This window comes from Molossus molossus, unplaced genomic scaffold, assembly GCF_014108415.1.
Source record: "Molossus molossus isolate mMolMol1 unplaced genomic scaffold, mMolMol1.p scaffold_m16_p_22, whole genome shotgun sequence".
Taxonomy (NCBI): Eukaryota; Metazoa; Chordata; class Mammalia; order Chiroptera; family Molossidae; genus Molossus; species Molossus molossus.
In genome coordinates, this window is record NW_023425358.1 from 1,081,101 (window position 1) to 1,103,690 (window position 22,590).

Consider the following 22,590-nt stretch of genomic DNA (forward strand, 5'->3'; position numbering starts at 1 on the left):
GAGATGGGACGATGTTGCCGAAGAGAAGTGAAGAGTTTCCAGTAGAAGGAGTGAGTTAACAGCAGCACACGAGTGAGTCCCGCAGCACCACGCAAGACCGATGCGTGGCCTTGCGGAAACATTGCCTTTTGATGTGAGAAGAGAGGTAGGGGTGGGTGGACTGTGAGAGATGTGCCTGCTGTCCACTCCTGTCACCTTGGGCAGTTCCCTCTCTGCGCGTCGTGGCCGCATTAGTCAGAGGGAGATGGTGCTGGTGTCTGAAGCAGTGAGCTGCTGTGATGGGGGGGGCAAAGCTTGAGCTCGCGGCCTGGCACAGGAAACGCTGCAGAACGTGACTTCTATGACTGAATGCGTGGTTTGTGGATTCTAAAATGTGAAACTGCAGGAAGCCATGGGATAATTTTTTTTAAATTCATCTTTATTGTTTTTTGTTTGTTTTTTTTTTTTTTATCCTCACCCGAGGACATTTTTCCATTTTTTGTTCAGATAAAGTGGGAGGGAGAGAGAGGAACAGAGAGAGAGAGAAACATCGATGTGAAAGGGACACATCGAGTGGCTGCCACCCGCACGACCGACCAGGGCCGGGGACAAACTGCAACCGAGGTACGTGCCCTTAGCGGGAACCGAACCCGGGTCTCTCGGGACCGCAGGCCGACGCTCTAACTGCTGAGCCAAACCGGCCAAGGCCATCTTTATTGTTGAAAGTACTACAGATGATGTCCCTCTTCTTTCCGCCGTGCCCCCCCCCCCCCCCCACGCGCTGCACTGCTGTCTGTGTCCCTGGGTTGCGCATATGGATACCAGTTCTCTGGTTTATCTCGTCCCACCCCTACTCCCTTCCCTCTGGGGTTCATCATTCTGTTCCCTACTTCCACGTCTCAGGATTTATTTTGTTCGTTAGTTTATTTTGTTCATTATATTCCAAAAATAAGTGAGATCATGTGGTACTTGTCTTTCTCAGATTGGCTTATTTCACTCAGCATAATACTCTCCAGGTCCCTCCAAAGAATAGAAGATCTTTTTTCTTACAGCTGCATAGTACTCCACTGTGTATATGTGCCACAGCTTTTTCTTGTTTGTTTTTTGTTTTTTTGTTTTTGTTCAGATAGAGTGGGAGGGAGAGAGAGGAAGAGAGAGAGAGAGAAACAATGATGTGAAAGGGACACATGGAGTGGCTGCCACCTGCACGACCCAACCAGGGCCGGGGACAAACTGCAACAGAGGTACATGCCCCTAGCAGGAACCGAACCCGGGTCTCTCAGGACTGCAGGCCAATGCTCTAACCACTGAGCAAAACCAGCGAGGGCTGTACCATAGCTTTTTTGTCCATTCATCTACTGATGGACACTTGGGCTGTTCCCAGATCTTAGCTATTGTAAATAGTGCTGCTATGACCATGGGGGACATATATTCCTTCTGATTGGTGTTTCAGGCTTCTTAGGATATATTCCTAGAAGTGGGATCACTGGGTCAAATGGCAGTTCAATTTTTAACTTTTTGAGGTAACACCATAGTGTTTTCCCTAGTGGCTGCACCAGTCTGCATTCCCACCAGCAGTGTACTAGAGTCCCCTTTTCTCAACACCCTTGCCAACACTTCTGTTTGATGATTTGTTGATGGCGGCTATTCTGACAGGTGTGAGGTGATACCTCATAGTTGTTTTAATTTTCATCTTTCTGATGATTAGTGATGTTGAGTATTTTTTTCATATGTCTCTTGGCTATTTGTATGTCCTGTTTGGAGAAGTACCCTAAAAATTGTAGAAAAAATGTAGGCAGTAAAATCTCAGACATCTCACGTAGCAGAATTTTCACCGATACATCACCTAGGGTAAGGAAAACAAAGGAAAAAATAAATGGGATTTCATCAAGCTAAAAAGCTTCTGCAAAGCAAAAGAAACCAGCATCAAAATGAAGAGGGAAACCACTGTTTGGGAGAACATATTTGCCGATGATACATAGCATAAGGGGTTGATTTCCAAAATATATAGAGTACTCATACAACTCAACAAAAGGAAGACAAACAAGCCAATTAAAAAATGGGCAGAGATGCCCGGCCTGTGTGGCTCAGTGGTTGAGCGTCGACCCTGCACCAAGAGGACGCCGGTTCGATTCCCGGTCAGGGCACATGCCCCAGTTGTGGGCCCAATCCCCAGTGGGGGGCACGCAGGAGGAGGCCTTTGGTGTTCTCTCTCATCAATATTTCTATCTCTCTCTCTACCTCTTCTCTCTCTAAAATCAATAAAGAAAAAAGAAATGTGCAGAGGAGTCCAGTCAAGATGGTGTGTAGGTAAACATGGTCCTTGCTTCCTCCCACAACCACATCAGAATTACAACTAAACTATAGAACAACCATCAGTCAGAACCACCTGAAATCCAGCTGAATAGAAGTCCTACAACTGTGAAATCAAAGAAGCTGCATGGACACTGGTAGGAGGGGTCCACACCCATGTGTGGCAGATAAAAATCAGGAGGACACCTCAGTTGGCAAGGTCCTCCCTGAGGAGTGAGGGGTCCCCGTCCCACACCAGGTGTCCCGCTCAGGGTTCCAGGGCCAGGAAGAGAATCCCCATCACTTCTGGCTGTAAAACCAGCGGACACTGAGGCTGAGGGAGGCTGAGGCTTCTGGAGTCCCAGGCAGCTCCTCTTAAAGGGCCCATGCACTGTTTTACTTGGACCAGCTCCCTTTGGTCTCCAGCTTGGGGAAGGCAGCTTGAAAGGCACCAGAGACATACAGGGAAGAACGGAGTTGTTTGGCATTAGGTGAGAGCTGGAGAGGCAGCTTTCTCCCGGACAGATGAGCTGGTGAAGGCTGTTGGTCATTTGGTGAGCCCTTCCCCCACAGCAGTGGCAGACAGCTGCCACATCTGGACTCCAGCACCTGGCTCACACTGTTTGACCTACCCTGGTGATTCCCTGAAGCCCTGCCCCACTCAACTTCTGGCCCACCCAAGCTGTTTCCAGTGGCTTTACCATAGGATTGGCCTGTCTGGGCTCCTGCTTCAGATTTTCCTAAACTCTCTCAAACAAGCAGCATCTGGCCTCAGTGAGCCCCGTACCTCTCACTAAGTGGCCCCAGGCCCAGCACTAGGAGCAGCCAGCCTTGGTTCACATCTTGGCTTTGCCTGGCACCCCCAAGCCCAGCACAAGAAGTAGCCATCTGCAGATCACTATGTAGCTTATGCCTGGTGGCCCCGGAGAGAACACAGGCAGAGGCTGACCTTGCTCCAGAGCCAGCACACCCAGTGGACCCCCAGACCACGTCGAAGCCGCACCAACCACCTACCTCCACAAGTGACACATTCCAGGAGTGGGCTCAGTGGGTACCAGAGCCCTGATGAAGTAAGTCTTGCTCTGGGTGGTGGACCCTGCACAGCTGATTCTCCAGGGTAGTGAGAGGTCGGTGGTCACAGCCAGTTCTTGTAGCTGGTCAGCCTGAATAAACCCCTTCTAGTGACATGCCAACAGTAGTCAAGACTCAGTTACAACAGAAGGGTATACAGTCCACACAAGGGGTGCACCTTGAGGGCCCAGCTGAGTGACCAGAGAGGCTGTGCCACTGGACCCTACAGGACACCTACTACAATAGGCCACACTATGAAGCCCAGGAGATGTAGCAACTCTACCTGATACATAGAAATAAACACAGGGAGGCAGCCAAAATGGGGAGAAGAAGAAACATGTCCCAAATGAAAGAACAGAACGAAAATTCAGGAAAAGAACTAAACAAAATGGAGATAAGCAATCTAACAGATGCAGAGTACAAAGCACTGGTTATAAGATTGCTCAAGGAACTTAGTGAGGACCTCAAGAGCATAAAAAGTGACCTGTCAGAAATGAAGGATGCACTAACTGAAATAAAGAATAATTTCCAGGGAATCAATAGTAGAGTAGGTGAAGTTGAGAAACAAACCATCGATTTGGAATATAAGGACGCAAAAAACACCTAATCAGAACAGCAAAAAGGAAAAAGAATCCAAAAAATGAGGACAGTGTAAAGAGCTGCTGGGACAACTTCAAGCGTGCCAACATTAGCATCATAGGGTGCCAGAAAGAGAAAAGAGAGAACAAGAAATTGAAAATCTATTTGAAACAATAATGGCAGAAAACTTCCCTAACTTGGTGAAGGAAACAGACATACAACTCCAGGAAGCACAGAGATTCCCAAACAAGATGAACCCACAGAGGCCACACCAAGACACATCATCATCAAAATGCAAGAGGTTAAAGACAAAGAATCTTAAAAGCAGCAAGAGAAAAGCAGTTTGTTACCTACAGTGGAGTTCCCATAAGACTGTCAGCTGATTTCTCAAAAGAAACTTTGCAGACCAGAGGGGAGTGGCAAGAGTTTCAAGGTGATGAAAAGCAATGACCTACAACCAAGATTACTCTGTCCTGCAGAGCTATCTTGTAGAATCAATGGACATATAAAGAGCTTCCCAGGCAAGAAAAAGCTAAAGGAGTTCATCACCACCAAACCAGTATTTCATGAAATATTGACGGGTCTTCTTGAAGAAGATGATAAAAACACTTAACAGTAAAATGGCAATGAGTACATATCTATCAATGTTGGAATCGACAAACATAATGAGCGGCAGAACAGAAACAGACTCATAGATACAGAGAACTTTTTGTTGGTTGCCAGATGGGAGGGGGTTGGGGGATGAGTGGAAAAGGTGAAGGGATTAAGGAGGACAAATTGGTTGTTAGACTGACAAACCTCAAAGGGAAGGGGGGAGGGGGCTAGGAAGAGATAAACCAAATAATTTCTATGCATATGTGCATAACCAATGGACACAGACAACAGCGTGAGGAAGGCAGGAGGGGGGCAGGAGTGGGTAGGAGGGGGTCAATGGGGGAAAAAGGGGAGACATTTGTAATACTTTTAAGAATAAAGATAAAATGTTAAAAAATGGGCAGACTTCTTTTAAAATTTAGAGCCCTCTCTTCCCCGGTGACCAGAGTGGTTTCAGAGCAGGAGAATGGGCTAAGCTGTTTCTAGGGAAGACTTCTATGCAAAACATTATGACGGTTCTCATAGGATTGTGTTTGCTTAGAGTAGTTTTTACTTTCAAAACACTTGCCAACCTTTAGAGTTAGTTTTCCTTAGGCTTCTACGGAGCTTGGAGTTACGCTAGATGCGGGAGGAGGCACCGGGAAGGAGCACAGAACACAGTTTCTGGAAGTTCAGTCTCCATCTGGGGGAGCGTGGGAAGGAGCGGAGCCCGGGTCAAGTGCACAGTGTTCATGCTGAGAGGATGCGGAGCTGAGGCCACGTCAGGTGGGGCCAATTAAGGAGCATGTTCGGACTGGTTCCCTGGATGGTTGGTTTCTGGGATTCCAGAGACTGGTTCCCCTGCTCTAGTTCCTGGTCATGGTGTCCACGGAGCCCCTGGTTCCCCTGGGCGCAGGGCTGTCCTGCAGACGTCGTGACCACGGAGCCCCTGGTTCCCCTGGGCGCAGGGCTGTCCTGCAGACGCCGTGACCACGGAGCCCCTGGTTCCCCTGGGCGCAGGGCTGTCCTGCAGGCGCCGTGACCACGGAGCCCCTGGCTCCCCTGGGCGCAGGGCTGTCCTGCAGGCGCCGTGACCACGGAGCCCCTGGTTCCCCTGGTTCCCCTGGGCGCAGCGCTGTCCTGCAGGCGCCGTGACCACGGAGCCCCTGGCTCCCATGGGCGCAGGGCTGTCCTGCAGACCTCTGCTGTCTTCTCTGCTTCTGGCCTTGTTTCTCCTCATGTCCCTAGGCTCTCCAGAGCTGTCCTCGAACCCATGCTGTCTTTTTTCCTTTGTTCCCCAATTGAGACTGCCCTGTGAGAGTCTTGCTGCCCTTCGAGGCTCAGATCGGACATGCAGTCATTCCTGATCTCACCAGCCAGTGAGTCGGTGGCCTTTGCTTTCACAGGATTCACTGGTTTCGCCTGGATCTCCTTTCCCGCGTTCTGGTGGGCTGTGCTCGATCAGGCACCCCCAGGGTCTGGGCCCTGGTGGCTGTTCAAGTGCTCATTTGTTACAGGGAATTGCCTTGGGCCTTCCCCTCAACAGCTCTAGGCTGGCCATCATTCTGTAGCCAGACTTGTTCAAAGTTCACTAAGCAGAAATAAGGTGAGGCCCTCTTGAGGGGATGACTTCCCCCTGTGCCGCAGTGAGCCTGCCAGCGGGGACAGCTCGGTTGTCAGAGTGTCCTAGTCACCCAGCACACTGGCCTGAGGGCCAGGTCCGTGTTCCTGGATTTCCTGGAAGGGTGTGTCACAGACCCACCAGGGTCCCATCCTCCTGCAGCCAGTCTGAGGAACAGGACTTCTCTGCTCCAGCTCTCGGTAGCCACCCTCCCATTGTGACCCAGTGATTCATCAGGGAGTGAGAATAATTGTCCTTTGAAAGCAAGATGGGCTTGACTAGCTTCAGGACCTGGTGAAACCAGAGCACTGTGGGGCTTCCTCGCTGGCCGGTCCCGCATCTGCCCTTCGCAGAGCCTGGTGGGTGTGCACCAGCCTCGCCCGTTGCTGGGAGCTCAGAAAGCTGTGTGCGCCCTGTGCGCCCGGGCGCTGCCTTGGTGCACGTCGGCCCTGCGTGGGCACTCACGCCCTGCTGGAGGGGGACCGGAGCTCCAGCCAGGTCCTGCTCTGAGCCCACCTCCTCTCTCTCGCAGTACATCTTTGCAGACGCCTATGCCCAGTACCTCTGGATCACGTTCGACTTCTGCAATACTATCCAAGGCTTTCCCATCCCGTTCCGGGCCGCGGATCTCCTCCTGCACAGTACGGCCTCCAGCCTGCTCCTGGGCTTTGACAGGTCTCACCCCAACAAGCAGGTAAGAGAGCTTCTGAGCCCAGCCAGGTGGCTGCTCCTGTTTCTGTCCCGCCCTCATCCCTGTGGACTGTGTGACCTCCGAGTGACCTCGCTCTGGCCCCACCTCCTTCATGGTCAGGCTCAGCCCTTGTAGCTGTTTTACTTTGATGGCTAAGGAAAGACACTTCCGTTGTCCCCCCCCCCCCCCCCCGGCACTTTAGTCTGTGTCCGGCAGAGAGCAGCCTGTGCAGGGCAGGCCCTGCTGGTCCGCACGACGCCCTTTGGGAGCAGACGTGCCCTGGTTAGTCTCGGAGCCCGGCAGAGAGGCCTGGAGTCAGCTCTGCCTCCTGTGAGCTCTGCCGCACCTCTCTGTCCTCCGCCCGGAGCACACTGCTGCCGCCTACCAGTTATTTGATTCACCGTTGACATTAATACTCTCTTTTGTGTGCGTGTGCATGTACACATGTCATCAGTGCGTGTATTTCCTCCTTTAGTCCACGTTTGAAGGGCAGGTGAGCCACGAGGAGAGTGACTGAGAAGCATTTCTATTTCAGGGTTGAAACTTGCCCAGTCAAGAAACCTGGGACCCTGTAGCATTGGATCTATGATGAGTTTTAAATGACTTTGCTCAGAATAACTTGGAACATTTCTGTTTCTTTGCATGTTGTTTAGCCGAAACATGATCTGTTCACCTTCACATGCTTTGGGGAGTAGCCCAAGTATGGGCAGGGTCAGTTTACCAGGTTATGTGGATTATTCTAATTTTTGATCTACTTCTTTTTTTTTGTTATCCTCACCCAAGGCCATTTTTGCATTTATCTTCAAATAGAGCAGGAGGGAGAGAAGGGGGAAGAGAGAGAGAGAAATATCAACATGAAAGAGAGACAGTGAGTGGTTGCCACCCACACAACCCTAACCGGGGCCGGGGACAAACTGCAACCAAGGTCCGTGCCCTTAGCGGGAACCAAACTTGGGACTCTTTGGTCCGCGGGCTGACGCTCTAACTACTGAGCCAAACCAGCCAGGGCTGCTGCTTCTTAACACATGGTGCCAGGGCCAGGGGCCCTCGGGTCATGTGTTTGGGGTGGAGGGGCTTGGGCAAGGCGGCTGCTCAGAGCTGTGCCCGGCACAATCAGCCGGTCCTCTCGGGTGCTCTCGGCTCTGTACTCAGCCGGGTCCTCTCCTTTCAGCTCTAGTTGCCAGGGCCGTGGTGCATGTTTAAGGACACTGTCCCAGGGAAGAGGTACCAAGTGTCACCCTTTTGTTTTTACCATTGTCCGAAGGCTACTCTTGAGTAAAATAAAATTTCTGATGATCCCTAAATGGGAGACAAGTCGCAATCATTTTAAATTCCAGTTTCCACTGAGACCTTAGTAACCAGGAAACACAGAGGTGCCAGTCAGTTGCTCCCTTCCTGCCCTGGTCTGTTGGCGGGTCCCGGGTCTGTCCTCACAGCCAGCAGCCACTTCGGTCTCCGTGGCTGGGCCGCGCCGCCTGGGCTGTGCGGGTTCTGCGTCACAGCTGCTGCTTGTTGCTTTGGTCTTCGCAGCTCTGGAAGTCGGACGACTTCGGCCAGACGTGGGTCATGATTCAGGAACATGTGAAGTCCTTCTCTTGGTAAGTCCTGTCACCTAAGAAACTTGAATTACGTAATCTTCGCTTCTCAGTCCCAGCTCGCGTGGACAAACCTGCCTGACCTGAGAAGGGGAGCGTTGGTCCAGGAGGTCTGTTGTCCAGACCTGGGAGCTGGACGGCCAGGGTCACCGATGCCCAGCAGGTGACAAAGGAGGGTTCTCTCTCAGAGGCCGCAGAGCTCTGGGTTTTAGTCCTCCAGGGAGCCCCAGGGAATCTTTGCGCTCTGGGCGTGTGCGAGTTTCTAAAGACCTTCATGCTAAGAGCGTCATATCAGAAGTGGGGCTTCTTCTCTCTACAAAATCAATTCACTTGTTCATTCATAACGTAGTTGTTTGAATGTCTGCTGAATACAAAACATGCTAAATATGCTGCAGGGGATTGAAGTCGACTAATTTATAGATAGAGTTAAGAAGATTGCAGTTTAGGAGGTAAGGAAAGACATTTTTGTTTTTAAAAACATAAAAAACAGATATTTTTAATTGATTTTGAGAGAGTGAGAGACAGAAAAACATTGATTCATTGTTCCACTTACTTATGTATTCATTGGTTGATTCTTGGATATGGCCAAACCAGGGATTGAACCTGCATCTTGGTGTATTGGGACTGTGCTTAAAAACTGAGCTACCAGGCCAGGGTGGAAAGACCTTTTTTTTTGCACATAAAACACATTAAGCTCATAATTCATGGGCATACCATGAGAAGGCAGAGGAGGGACATATTCCAGATGGGCAGATCATTGCCAGCACCAGGACATAACAACAGGAAGGGGCAGCTGCGCGGAGTGTGCGGGCGCAGCTGCGCGGAGCGCGTGGGAGCATGTGAAGTGTGTGGGCGCAGCTGCGCGGGGCGTATGGGAGCATGTGGAGTATGCGGGCGCACGCGGAATGTGCGGGAGCAGCGGGCGCAGCTGCGCGGAGTGTGCGGGAGCAGCTGCGCGGAGTGTGCGGGAGCAGCGGGCGCAGCTGCGCGGAGTGTGCGGGAGCAGCTGTGCGGAGTGTGCGGGAGCAGCGGGCGCAGCTGCGCGGAGCGTGCGGGAGCATGTGGGAGCATGTGGAGTGTGCGGGCGCAGCTGCGCGGAGCGTGCGGGAGCATGTGGAGTGTGCAGGCGCACGCGGAGTGTGTGGGAGCAGCGGGCGCAGCTGTTTTCAATGTGCCTGAGCACAATGGGCAAAGCAGAGATGAGACACTGTTGCTTGGGTGCAAAACAGTCTTATTTTTGGGCAGTGTGTCGGCTAGAGTTGGAGAAGGTGTTTGTATCAGAATCTGTAGTTTGATAAAAGGGTTTCGGACTCGATCCTGAAAGGGAATAGAAGCCTTTTTAGGTTTTTGAGAAGGAAAGTGCAATCGGCAGTAGTTTTTTAAGTCCAGGTGTTCCTCGTCCTAGCTGCTCTGATCTGTTGCCGGTACAGGGACCAGCCTGGCATTTTGAACACGCGGGTCTCTGCGGGTACAGGCGAATGCTCAGGACAGACTCCCGGGGCACCCTTGCTGGGATGGTGGGTCACCACTCGTTTCCACAGCGAACTTGACCCGTCCCACATGAACTCTGGATCTTCCCCATTTCGGTTTCCGTTGCTCAGTGCAGAATACTCAGCCGTCTGATTCCACGCGTGTTTCCTCGTGGCCACATTCCGCCGTCAGGAGTCCTGCTCCGCCTGCAGTGTGTGCCCAGGGCGCTCTCGCCAGCGCTGCCTGGCTCCCGCCACCACCACTGCTCCCCGTCCCCGCCCGCCGTGCGTCTGCCCTGGGCCTTCCACAGCTCGTTCGCAGAGCCTTTCAAACCCTCAGATCATGCAGTTCCTGTGCTTCGGACTCTTTTTACAAAATCATTATTATTACTTAAATCACTAAACTTTATTCAGCATTCAACTTAAAATCCTTTTCCCTTCTTTCTCTTGAAATTGCTCCAGGCTGGACGTCTGCGGTGGGGGTGGGAGGACCGTTTCCTTCATGTCTCCACCTTGGGCGTCTCCTTCCCTCACCCCCTTACTGGCCCGTTCTTGAACGCTCTGTGGGGGGCCGTGCGGAGACTAGGAAGAGGATGGATTGTTGGAGAGAAGAAGGGTCTTATTCACATTGGTACCAGTGTCAGCGGGCTGCACACTCTGGGCCTGGCTGGTGAGAACAGCCAACACTTTCTCTCGAGATGTTTGCATGGTCTCTTCACAGGTCTATGCATCATGATTAGCTCAGATTAAATGCCAGGCTACAACCTACCTCAGCACTTGGCTCTTGTTATTTTCTCTGCCTAGAATGCTCTCACTACAGATATATTCACTGCTCAAACAACACCTCTAAATGAGGTGTACTCTGAAGGTCCTGTTCAAACGGCAGCTCCTCCTTCTGCGGCACCCTGACCTGTTCTCTTCTGCATCATTCTAATATGCGGTTATCGTGCTTATTATTTGACTTTCTCTCTTTGTTGAAATCAGGCCACACAAGGGCAGGGACTCGTGTCAGTTTTGCGCATTGATAAGTCCCCAGAGGATGAAGCTTTGACATTGTTACTTCAGTGGAGATTGCCAAGTTTTCTATAGAAAGTCTCAGATTTGCTCTCATTTCAACAACACAGAATTGTGCCTCTCTCCAAGCCAGCGTGTTAGGAAACAGTATGTCAGTGTAGCTTTCATTTGTACTTTTCTTATAATGAATGGTTTTTAACATCTTTTAACCTGCTTGAGGTTCATTTATGTATCTTTTTTGTGACATGTGTGTCATGCTGTTGGACTTGTAGTTGTCTTATTATTGATTTCCAGGAGCTCTTTATCTATCTGAGGCTGGTCCTTTGTGATATGAGATAGATTGTGTGTTCGTTTATGGTTTCCAGTTTGTCATTTGTCTTTTCACTTTTAGTTTCAGTCTTACGTGTGATGGCTCAGCGGGGCAGCACCCTGTTTGAGGAGGGGTGTCTCAGAATTGCACTGGTTCCTAGTAACTGAGGCCAGTGCAGGTGCGGGCATCACAGCCCTCACAGCGGGCCGGTGGCCCCTTTGCAGAGGGGGCAGTTTGTTATTCCCCTTGGGCAGAAGTTGTAGAGGCTTAGTGAGATGACAACCATAACCTCATTCAAGTACACTCTCTACCCAAGGAATACTGTCAGAAGTTGCTTGTGCTTTATTTGAATTTGGAAGGGACAAATTGCTCTTTTACTTATTTGTTCAGGGACCATATATTAGAAAGGCAAACCAGCTAAATTACCACAAAAAAGGTACTACAGGGTTGGGAATCAGTATTTTGTGCCTGCCTCCGTGCAGACAGACAGCTCTTTTTTTTAATCCTCACCTGAGGACTTTTCTTGCATTTATCTTCAAATAAAGTGGGAGGGAGAGAGGAGGAAGAGAGAAAGAGAAACATCGACAAGAGAGAGACACGTCAACTGGTTGCCACCCACACGACCCCATCCAGGGCCGGGGACAAACCGCAACTGAGGTACATGCCCTTAGCAGGAACCGAACCCGGGTCTTTCTGCTCCGTAGGCCGACGCTCTAACCGCTGAGCCAAACCAGCCAGGGCCAGACATGCAGCTATTTCAGGGAGAGGACTGGCTTATCTTATTTTAGGTAATTGCACGAATAGTATCAGGGCATTTCAGGCTATTTGGGGGATTTCCCCTAGGATTCCCCGCAGGAAGTGAGAGTGTTGTCTGACTCTTCAGAGAGCAGCAGTATACATTTGTCAACAGCCCCGGAGCAGCGGGGAACCAGTGGTGTGGGCTACCCAGAGCTGGAGACGGGCAGACAGGACAGTGGAAAAACCCCGCGGTGCCCTGGGGAGCATCGCCGAGGGGCTGTCAGTGAGCAGGCGAGAGCAGGTGCGGCCAGGTGAGCACTGGTGACTGAGCTCAGAGTAAGGCTGGAATTTCCAGACGAGGGCAGACAGGACGGGAAGAGGGGGTGCGTGAACACGAGCCCTGCAAGGCCAGCCGCTGGAAGTACAGAACTGCAGAGTGGCTCTCAGAGATGGGGTCCAAGTGTGGGCTGCAGAACTGCCCTGGTGGACAGGCCCAGCTCTGCCTGAGATCTCAGGGCTGCCTTTGGCTCGGAAGGAAGGGCAGAGGGGAGCTTGTTCTCGAAATGTCGGAGGAAAGCGTCCTTCCTCTCTGCCTTTTAAGAGTATCCAGCAGCCTCGTTTTGATGTGCACGTCACCTGGAGAAGAGGAAGCACTTTAACCAGTACTTCTAATTGTGGCAAAGACGAGAACAGGCACACAGAGCACTTCGTCGCTGCGTCCTCACCCTCTCCAGTGTGCTAGCTCTTCGTCCTGCTTGGCGAGGGCTGCCAGGCCGTGGTGTTCCTGGGACTGCTGGGGACCCAGGACTGGTTCGTCGTCCCCTCGGCTGCTGTTCGGGTGTCTTTGGGGGGATCACTACCTTCCCCAGGTGGTTTGAGCTCACCCCTCTGCAGTTTCCAGTTTGGAACAGTCTCTGTAATCACGGTCGGCAGATCCAGTGCAGCGAGGACCAGTTCAGGCAGGAAGAAACACGAGACATGGATTTTAGCCCAGGCACATGCAGTAGGTGAACAGCACAACGCAGAGTAGCAGGATGTGTTCAGGGCGGAATAACAGAAGAAGAAGCGTTACTGTGCAGGTAGAGAGGCTGGTTCACGTTCTCTTCTTTCCACGCTGCTCGAGGTTGCTTCGCGCTGAGCTGAGGGGCAGCCAAGGAGCCAAGTTACAGCGCTCAGCGCCCCGCGACTGGCCCAGTTCCAGCTGACCGTGTGCATGGCAGACCCTCGTGTCCCCAACGATTAAACTTGGAAATGACGATAACAACTCTTTTTTCCTTGCAGGGGAATCGATCCCTATGACAAGCCAAACACCATCTACATTGAACGGCACGAACCCTCCGGTTACTCCACAGTTTTCCGAAGTACAGACTTCTTCCAGTCCCGAGAGAACCAGGAAGTGGTCCTCGAGGAAGTGAGGGACTTCCAGCTCCGGGACAAGTACATGTTTGCTACAAAGGTGGGGGTAAGTGGACGGTGCTCAGGAGTGAACTGCTCTGGCGTTTCCTTTCTGAGGTGTGGCGTTCTGTGGCCGTGCAGGTGACTGCACACAAGCCGGTCCAGGGTCGCGTGCCTGGGAGCTGGACTGAGGCGGGCTAGACATGGAGGACACTCCCAGGGGGCTGGGAGGTCCTGGGAGGTCGAGGCGTGGAGAAGCTGAGACACCCACTCTGTCTCGAGACTCTAAGGATTAGGTTGTTTTCTGTGCATCCTCACCAAATACTTAACTTTTTTGAAATCCCAATGCAAAGAACTCATAAAGGGGTGCGGTGGTGCTCAGTGGCATTTTTGTTTAATTTCACTGCCCGATTTACTTTCATTTTGGGCTGATTTCTGTGTGAATTTTGGACCCATGTTAATTTACATGGCTAATAGAATGTGCAGTCATTGGCTAGTGGGAGTTAACGCGCTAAGAAAAGCAGTAATTAAGCCTCCAGCTGTCAGTGAGTAGCTTAGCTCTCAGCCTTGGGGAAAATTTCCCTCTTCATTTGATGGGTTGGAGCCAGAGGCTGAGATGGAGAGCTTGCTCATTTAACAGAGCTTGATTATTTAATAGGACTTGCCTCACAACTGTATCAAGGCATAAGTTGCAACTAAATTGCCCCGTGTAAAGGAGAAAACCAGGCCCAGCCAAGAGCAGGCTGGGCTACCATCCCGGGGGCCCACTGACATCACGCTCTGTCGAAGGCCTCCGGTACCAGTGAGGTTGCTGTTTTCTGTCACTGTTGACCTTAGGGACAGAACGAGATGTCATGTTTTCCTCCAAGTTCTCATTTATATGATTGGCAGCTGGAGGCAGAAGGAGGTCCACTCGTTGAGACTCTAGGGTGTAGAGGAACCTCCCCAACAAGGAATCAGGGAGTAAGGTTGGAATGGGGAGAGAAGATGTGGGTGGCTAAAGGCAAGAGGGTTCCCCGCTACACACCTTGGGAAATGTTTTTGTTTTTTTTCTCTGTAACCCAGTTTTTCTCTAAACTGGGACAGTTTTTCTTCTGTCGGGCTGTTCCCCTGTGTCACTCCCTGGATCCTTCCCTTCCTGTCCTGCCTTTTGGTCTTTTACACACACACACACACACACACACACACACTCACTCACTCAGCAGCCTAAGAGCACAAGCTTCCTTGAATTTCCTTGGCAGGGATGTGGTGGTGGGAATTCAGAGGTGAGAAATCAGCCCTGAGGACTGGCACCTGATGACGTCCAGTAGGTACTTCTGCAGGGAACCCCACTCTCTGTGTGGTTTACGTCTCTCTGTGTATTGGTGGCAGAATTGCAGTGATGTGCTGGCCTCCTCCTCAGCACGCAGATGGGCCTCCAGGCCCAAGTGAGCTGGGCCAGCCCTGGACGGCCTCACACTGTGGCTCAGGAGCGTCCGCAGCAACACTGTGAAGGCACATTGTTGAAGAGGCAGATCACAGGCCCTGCTGCGTTTTCTCCCTGGGCATCCCCAGGGCACCTAAGAATCTTCAAGATTTGGGAAACTGTCCTCTGAGGTCTTTTATATGCACAAGCTTCTAATAATAGTCAATTATATTGTCAAAGGAGCATTTCTTGATGGGTAGGTGAGTAGGATGGGCGTTCCCTCCTGTCTGCTGCACTGGCCGGCCGGCGTCCGGGTGAGCAGCTCTGGCCCTGGCTGGCTGACCGGTCAGCAGGAGTGCCGAGGACGGAAAGTGTGAGTCCTTGTCTGGGGATGCCCAGCTCGCGGGCTGCCTGGGTCCAGGGAGATCCGAATGACGTTAGTGTTAAGTGGATGGAAGTCAAAATAGGAAAGTCAAGAACTAATTGCAAAACTACAGAAAATTGGTTAGGGGCCATTATCTCCTTTGCTTTCTTCCCTCTCCACAAATGGTTCTGATTCTTTGCAAGTTAGTGTTTCAGAACATGAGAGGACAGCCCTCTGGGCTCTGGGCGGGAGCACGTATACCCTTGTTCGGAACTCTGGTGCCGTCGGCCTGGCTCTTACGTCACATGTGCTTACTGTCTGATGCCCTGTGACTTTTTAAAAATACAAGTTTAATTTTTATTCCTAGGGTTTTTTTGTCATGAAGTTCACTTGTCTTAGTAGTCCACATCAAAGTGAGAGGGTTAAAGCAGCAGCGAGGCCCCTCTGCAAGCGGGCGTCAGCTTGTTAACGTGCTGATACATAGTTGCGAGGCCCCTCTGCAAGCCGGAGTCAGCTTGTTAACGTGCTGATACATAGTTGCGAGGTTCTTCCTGGTCGTAATAGTCGTGGAAGCCAGAGGTAGATGGTGAGCTGCGCCGCGGCTGCCTCACTGCAGCCTGTCTCGGAAGCCAGGCCTGGACATTTTCTTGCACAGAGGTCTAGCACTGAGCGTGGACCCAACGCGTGGCTTCTGGCTCCTCCCTGTTCTAACAGATGGTGCCGGCCACACCTTGCATGATGCAGACAGTGTCCTAGAGTGGGGGTCCCACCCTTGTCTTTGTCAGTGAAGGTTCATTGGAACAGCCATCACATTGCCTGTGTTATTGCTGCTCTCATGTCACAGTGGTAGGTGGCCCAGAGCGTCTAAAACACTTCTGTATGGACCTTTACAGAAAGATGTTTGCCAGCCCCGGCGGCTTCTGTTACCCTGTCAGTCACATCAGCCTGAATCCTCCAGTGCAAGAGCTTGGCAGGCCTTACGCTTTATCTTAAAAGTTGAGGTTATAGGCGTCCCTGAATGTTACACTCTGTGGATACCAGGGCACATCTTTAGGGTATTACGGCCAGTTCAGATACTTGCATGCTGCCGCTCTCTCTAGAGAGCTCATTTGTGCATCACTATTTTGACCAAGCAACCACTAATTTCTTTATTGAAAACCAATTTGTAACCTGAATTATGCTAATTTAAAGTTTATTGTTGATAGAGAGTAAAAAAGAAAAAAAAACAACAACTTAGTAATTGCCTCAGAATTGTGGGCTTCTACATGAGAAGTTAGCTAACCACAACTGAAGTATGAATTTTAGGATACCTAACCACAGCCAACCGTTGACAAATTCTTATTTATTTTCTTAAATCTTCATCTGAGGACATGCTTCCATTGATTTTGAGTTTAGAGAGAGAAAAGGAGGAAGAAGGGCGGGAGAGAGAGAGAAAGAAACATCTGTGTTTCAGAGAGAAACATTGACCAGTTGCCTCTCATGCACACCCTGACCGCGAAGCAAACCCACAACCTCGTGGTGTATGGGATGAAGTTGCAACCAACTAAGCCACCCAGGCAGGCTTGACAAATTATTATTTTTTTAAATTAATTAATTTATTTTTGTTACAGACATTTGTCCTTCTTCTCCCATTGACACCCTCCTCCCAGCCCCATCCTCCGCCTTCATGACACTGTTGTCTGTGTCCGTTGGTGGTGCACAGAAGCATGTGAGTTCTTCGGTTTATACCCCCCCGCCCCACTCCTCCCTTGAGGTTTGTCAGTCTGATCCCCACTTCCATGTCTCTGGGTCTGTTTTGTTCATCAGCTTGTTTTGTTCATTATATTCCACAAATAAGTGAGATCATCTGATATTGGTCTTTCTCTGATTGGCTTATACTCTCCATTATGTTTAGCATAATACTCTCCAGATTGTCTCAAAGGGTAAGAGATCTTTCTTCCTTACAAACTATTTTAACTTTGATCTTACCTAAATATATGCAAACATAAAGCTAGATACTGCTTATAACTCATACAATTATAAAACCCAAACCGATTTACAGATTAAAAATAAAACCATCAACCAATTAATTTAAAATTAATTTTTATAATACTTGTTTTACAATGTAATTCTTACACCATAAAATCCACCCTTTTAATATGTACAATTCAGTGGTTTTTAGTATATTCGCAAGGTTGTGTCACGCTCATAGCTACCCAGTTCTAGAACATGTTCCACAAACTCCGTGTCTATCAGCATTACTTCTAACCCCCAGCCCCCAGCAGCACGAGTCTCCTGTCTGCCTGTGGGTCTGCCTAGTCTAGACATTTTATGTCAAGAGAACCCTGTGATATGTGACCTGTTGTGACTGTTTTCTTTCAAAGTATAATGTTTCCAAGTTTCATCCATGTTGTAGCATGGACCATCAGAGTTCATGTGTTTTTAACACTACTTTATCCTTCTGCCCCTCTAGTGAATTTTGCTTCTGTTACTGTACTTTTCAACTCAAGAATTTCTAATTTGTTTTGTTTTTTTTTAACAATTTCTATTTCTTTATTGTTTTTCTCTGGTGACACTGTTCTTATGCTTCCCTTTCATTCCTGAGACCTGGTTTCCTTCAGTTCTTTGAGCACATTTGTCACAGGGCATGTTGTCCACGTGCAGTGTTCAGCCTTTCTTGTGCGCAGTTTCTGTCCACTGCCTGTGTGCACTTTGCTGTTTGCTTGTCTTGTCATTTTGTTGTCGAAAACCAGACAATTTAAATGATACAGTGTAGCAACTTCTCATATAAGAGTACCACCTTCCCAAGATTCTTTGTTGTTGCTTTTTGTTACCGTTGTTACCTTTTATGGTTTTGTTTTGTGAGTTTTCTGCATTAATTTTGTAAAGTTTGTATTTTTCATTGTGTAGGGCTACTGAAGTGTTTGCTAGTTTAGCTTAATGCCTGGGTAGTGATAGAACAGAGGTTTCCTCAAGTGCTTTGAGACGGTAAGTCTGACCGCCCGTGCTGGGGCCTGTGCGGGTGCCCTGAGAGCAGGCTCCGGCTCCGCCTCAGCCTTTGCTCGGCTGCTGCAGCGCCTCACCGCTATATCCGGACGAGAGGCCCTTTCTGGCGCTTCCCTGGTACGCTCACAGCTCGTGTGTCACGCAGAACCAAGGGCAGAGTTCCTGGAAGGTTTCAGAGCTTGTCAGAGCCTCTCACGGACCTCTTCTTCCTCAGTTTTCCTTTGTGCTTTTCGGTTAGCCTCTGGTTAGCTACAAAGTGGTTGTGCTCCTCCAGCGGCTGTGGTGTTAAACGTGTGCCCGTTGTCCCTGTTGTCCACAAATGCCCGGCTGTAGGTGTGTGAGGACAGTGAGCTAAATCAGGGTCCATCACTGAGAACACAGCCTTCAGGTACGCCACCAAGTCAGTGCTCGTGGGTTTTAGCCTTTATTTAATTTTAGAGAATTGTTGTCAGATGTTCTTGTTGCTGTTACAGATGAGTGACATTTTCAGAGTTCCTTGCTCTGCCCTCTGGAAGTGCTTCCAATGAATACTAACTTTGTAAACTTGTATCACGGGCATTTACAATCTACATAAGAGAGCGTCTCCACGGACAAGGCCTCCCTGCGCGCTGCGTGCCCTCTCAGCCTCCCTGCATCCATGTTTGCTCATTTTTTTTTAGCTGTCTACCTACTATTTTTTTTCCCTGAAATATTTTGAAGCAAATTCCAGATCCATTGTTTGATCTATTACTATTTCAGTACAAGCAACACTGATGTGAATGATGCTGTTCTGCTGAAACGTGGTCACTGCTCCCAGGGGGAGGTGGCGGTGAGCACCACGGTCCTGGTGGCCGGCACAGGTGCGCCTGGGTCCTCACTGCCCCGAGCTTCCCGAGGCCGTCGGTTCAGCAGCCCATGGTGGCATCCTGTGGTCTTTGCTTGGCAGTGCTTGTCACCTGTTTGGTTTCTTTCTGCTTTTTTCTCCTTGGTCTCTCTTTTCTTTTTGCTATTGACATAATGTCAAACATAAATGTAAATGCACTCTCTGAAATTCAGATTACTCAGGTACTTACATTAATTTATTTTTACTCATCAGAAATGAAGATACCAAATGGAATAAAAACCTTTATCATAAATTCTAGACCCTGTAATATTGGCACACAAATTAAAACATTTAAACAGTTCCTAGTTGTTGGTGAAGTTACGGTGAGTTCTGATCAACTTGTACAGCTTTTCAGGAAGGCCATTTGTACTATCTATTAAAAATGGTAATCTGGACCTAGGAATTCTGAGACTGCATTCTACAAATATTCTCATGTAGTTCTGAAAGAGGTAATATATGCAAGTGTGTTCATTGAAGAGTGCTTCCGAAAATATCCCAAATGCCCATCAGCAGATGTTAAATGAAAGATGCCTAAGACACCCTGTGATGAAAAAACTTAAGTTATAGAATAGTTAGAGTTTGTTGAGGTAAACAACAATATTTCTATCATGATTTCATTCACATGTGAAAGATAAAGTTGCGTGTATCGGTCTGGCATCGCGTTAGCCACAGGTAACAGACTCGACATAGTGCTGAACCAGTCAGAGCTGCCGGGGCTGGGCAGTCAGGGTCCTGCTGGTGTCTTGGTGTTGCTGGGGACCCATACCCACTTTCTGTGCACCATCCTGACTAATGATCTCCATTCTCAAGGTTCCCTCACGGTCCCAGGCATCTGTACTCACCTTCAGGTCCGGGTCACAGTTCGGGAGAAGTAAAGACAGGGAGGCGAAGTGGGACCCTGTCCATCTGCCTCAGGCCCTAAGTGACCTTCCAGGGACCCAGCCCACAGCTTCTGCTCACAGTGCTCAGCCACGTCACCACATCAAGCTGCACCAAAGGAAGAGAACCCTAGTCTTTAACATTAAAAAAAAAATTTCCATTACAGTTGACATTCAATATTATTTTACATGAGTTTCAGGTGCATAGCATCGTGGTTGGGTAATGATATAATTTACAGAGTGACCCCCTGACATTTCCAGTACCTGCCTGGCCCCATACGTAGTTATTCAGGATTGTTGACTGAATTCCTCTGCTGTACTTGACATTCCTGTGACTGTAACTACCAACCTGTACTTCTTAATTCTTCGCCCTTTTTACCGAGTCGTGTGACCCAGCTCCGCCCCGGCAGCCAGCAGTGGAGAACCCCCATCTTTCAGAGTAGAGAGTAGAGAGCAGAACTTCACCTTATACCTGCCATACTGTTGTGAGCATGTTTTGCTGTTAAAATAACTATAAAGAACAACTTAGCAAGCAACAACTTATTAAGAAGAAGTACGAGGGCCTTATAATACATCTTACAATCAATGGAGTGTCATAGTTGTTAATATTCTTCTTGATGGCAGTAAAATATACTAATGCTTTAAGAATACATTATGAGTGAACCTGAATTTTCCAGATTTAAGAATAATTCTTCCAGAAGGAAGTGGGATGGATTGGTTTTGAGGTCTTTTTTATGACCTTTGTATTCTGTGATTTTGCATTTATGGGGGCAGACTGGCCTTGGTATACCTTCTGTATTCTCAGGCCTCCCAACAGCATCATTACAAACATTTAACTAACGATGGGTCTGGGGGTCACTGAGAGAAACAGCTCCTTTCTAAGACTGTGACCATAGTAGGAAGTACCATAAAAATATGTGTTTCATTGATATCTGTATATTCATATATATTCATTCTTAAGGATGTATATAGGATGACTCAAACTCTATCTTTTATACACATCTGTACAATTTTATTGGCTCAAGAAGGGGTTTTGGAATTCATACCTATTTTTCAGGGAACTTTCTCTTACTCAGGTAATGCATTTTACAGCTCTAATAGGTCCATCATTGCCTGTGACCCCGTGCTGGGCACAGACCGTTAACATGGCTCCCGGTGCCGTTGGGAGAAAGCTCTCTCTCACACTTCTCACCTGGCTGCTGCTTTTTTTATCCCCACCGAGGACATTTTTTGCAATTATCTTCAGATAGAGTAGGAGGGAGAGAGAGGGAAGAGAGAGAGAGAGAGAGAGAGAAAAACATCGATGTGAGGGAGACACATCAAGAGGTTGCCACCCACCCGACCCCAACTGCGGCCGGGGACAAACTGCAACCGAGGTGCGTGCCCTTAGCAGGAACTGAACCTGGGTCTCTCCGGTCCGCAGGCCAACGCTGTAACTGCTGAGCCAAACTGGCCATTACCTGGCTTCTTTAAAACAAACTACTTTTAACCCTTTGTTCCGTGGTGGTTTGAATATTGCTCAAAAGAATAAAAAATGACTTTGTGGTCGTGAGCTTGCTCTTCACGCAGTGCTTGTTGGTGCACGTGACCACGGCATGCTGTTGTTAGACTGCGGCTGGAGAAATCGGTGTGTTCCTTACTCGTAGGAATTTAAAACCTGTAATAAACGGTGGCCAATAGTCGAGGATAATGAAACCAAACGAACACTTCTGGCGAGGGATCCCAGCATCCCAGCGGGTGTACCAGTCCTGGGTGTGACTGTCTGCGTGAGGGTTGTCTCCATCTCAGAACTGCAAAACCACACAGAGCTTTCATGTGCTTCTTGTCCGCTTTTGAATCATCGACCCTTTGGAGAATCTGGTAAAAGGTGTAGACCCTCTAGCTAAATGAATGAGTGCATCTGTATATGTTTACAGGGTTCCTGGACCGTTTAACCATCTGGAGAGAAGCCCTGATCCAAATCAGCTTCCCAATCTGTAGATAAATAAGATGAGACTTAGAGGCATGTAGTGATCTCCTCTTAATCTAGTACTTTTCTACATATTTTTAAGATTCCAGTTATGGTTTAATGCCTGCAAAATGCAGTGTGATGTGGTCAACATCATGTGGAACCCTCTATGCTCTGCTAAGGAAAACATTCTAGCAAAATACCTTAATTCATGAGAAGTATTAAAAGATGGAAAACTTGGATTAATGACAGTTTCCTCCATTCTTGGTACAAATTAAAGCCCTGTGACTCAGATGTTCTTATAATCTGGAAATAGGAATATAATGGAGAAGGGAATAGGTTTCGGATGCATGGGGTGTGGCTGATCTCACCCTGTGATGGTTTGGGAGCTCTCGGCTCTGCCGCACCTGTCAGCCTCCATCCCTTCCCCAAGCCCGAGGTCTCGTGTCATGCCATTGTCCTTCCTCCTTGCCTAGTATCCAGGGAGGACCTAGACGCTATTGCAGATCCGGTCCAGATAAAGCAGCAGAGCCCAAGTTGTCCAGAGACAGCAGACGTCGTAAACGTGTATTTGCAGGGCACTCCCTGTTGTGTGATGAGTGGTTACATACAATGTAGCACAGCTGACTGTCTCCTCCTCTTTCTGGCAGCATCTCCTGGGCAGTCCGCAGCCACCCTCTCTGCAGCTCTGGGTGTCCTTCGACCGGAAGCCCATGCGAGCCGCCCAGTTTGTCACCAGACATCCTATCAATGTGAGTGGGGCTCTTTGGGGGTGGGAAGAAGTGTCACTGTCCTCATGCCGTGGTCAGAGAAGGGGTGCG

The 22,590-nt window shown here is 49.3% G+C and overlaps 1 protein-coding gene across 3 annotated transcripts in view; it reads left to right on the plus strand.

Annotated features, from left to right (window-relative positions):
- The window catches only part of SORL1 (sortilin related receptor 1), a 183,212-nt gene that overhangs the window by 28,145 nt on the left and 132,477 nt on the right, over positions 1-22,590 (plus strand). For all 3 annotated transcript variants that reach the window (XM_036277033.1, XM_036277034.1, XM_036277035.1), the window contains exons 4-7: positions 6,648-6,809; positions 8,337-8,404; positions 13,214-13,394; positions 22,420-22,521. In XM_036277033.1, coding sequence (XP_036132926.1) covers positions 6,648-6,809; positions 8,337-8,404; positions 13,214-13,394; positions 22,420-22,521 — 513 coding nt within the window. The remainder of the gene's footprint in view (positions 1-6,647; positions 6,810-8,336; positions 8,405-13,213; positions 13,395-22,419; positions 22,522-22,590) is intronic.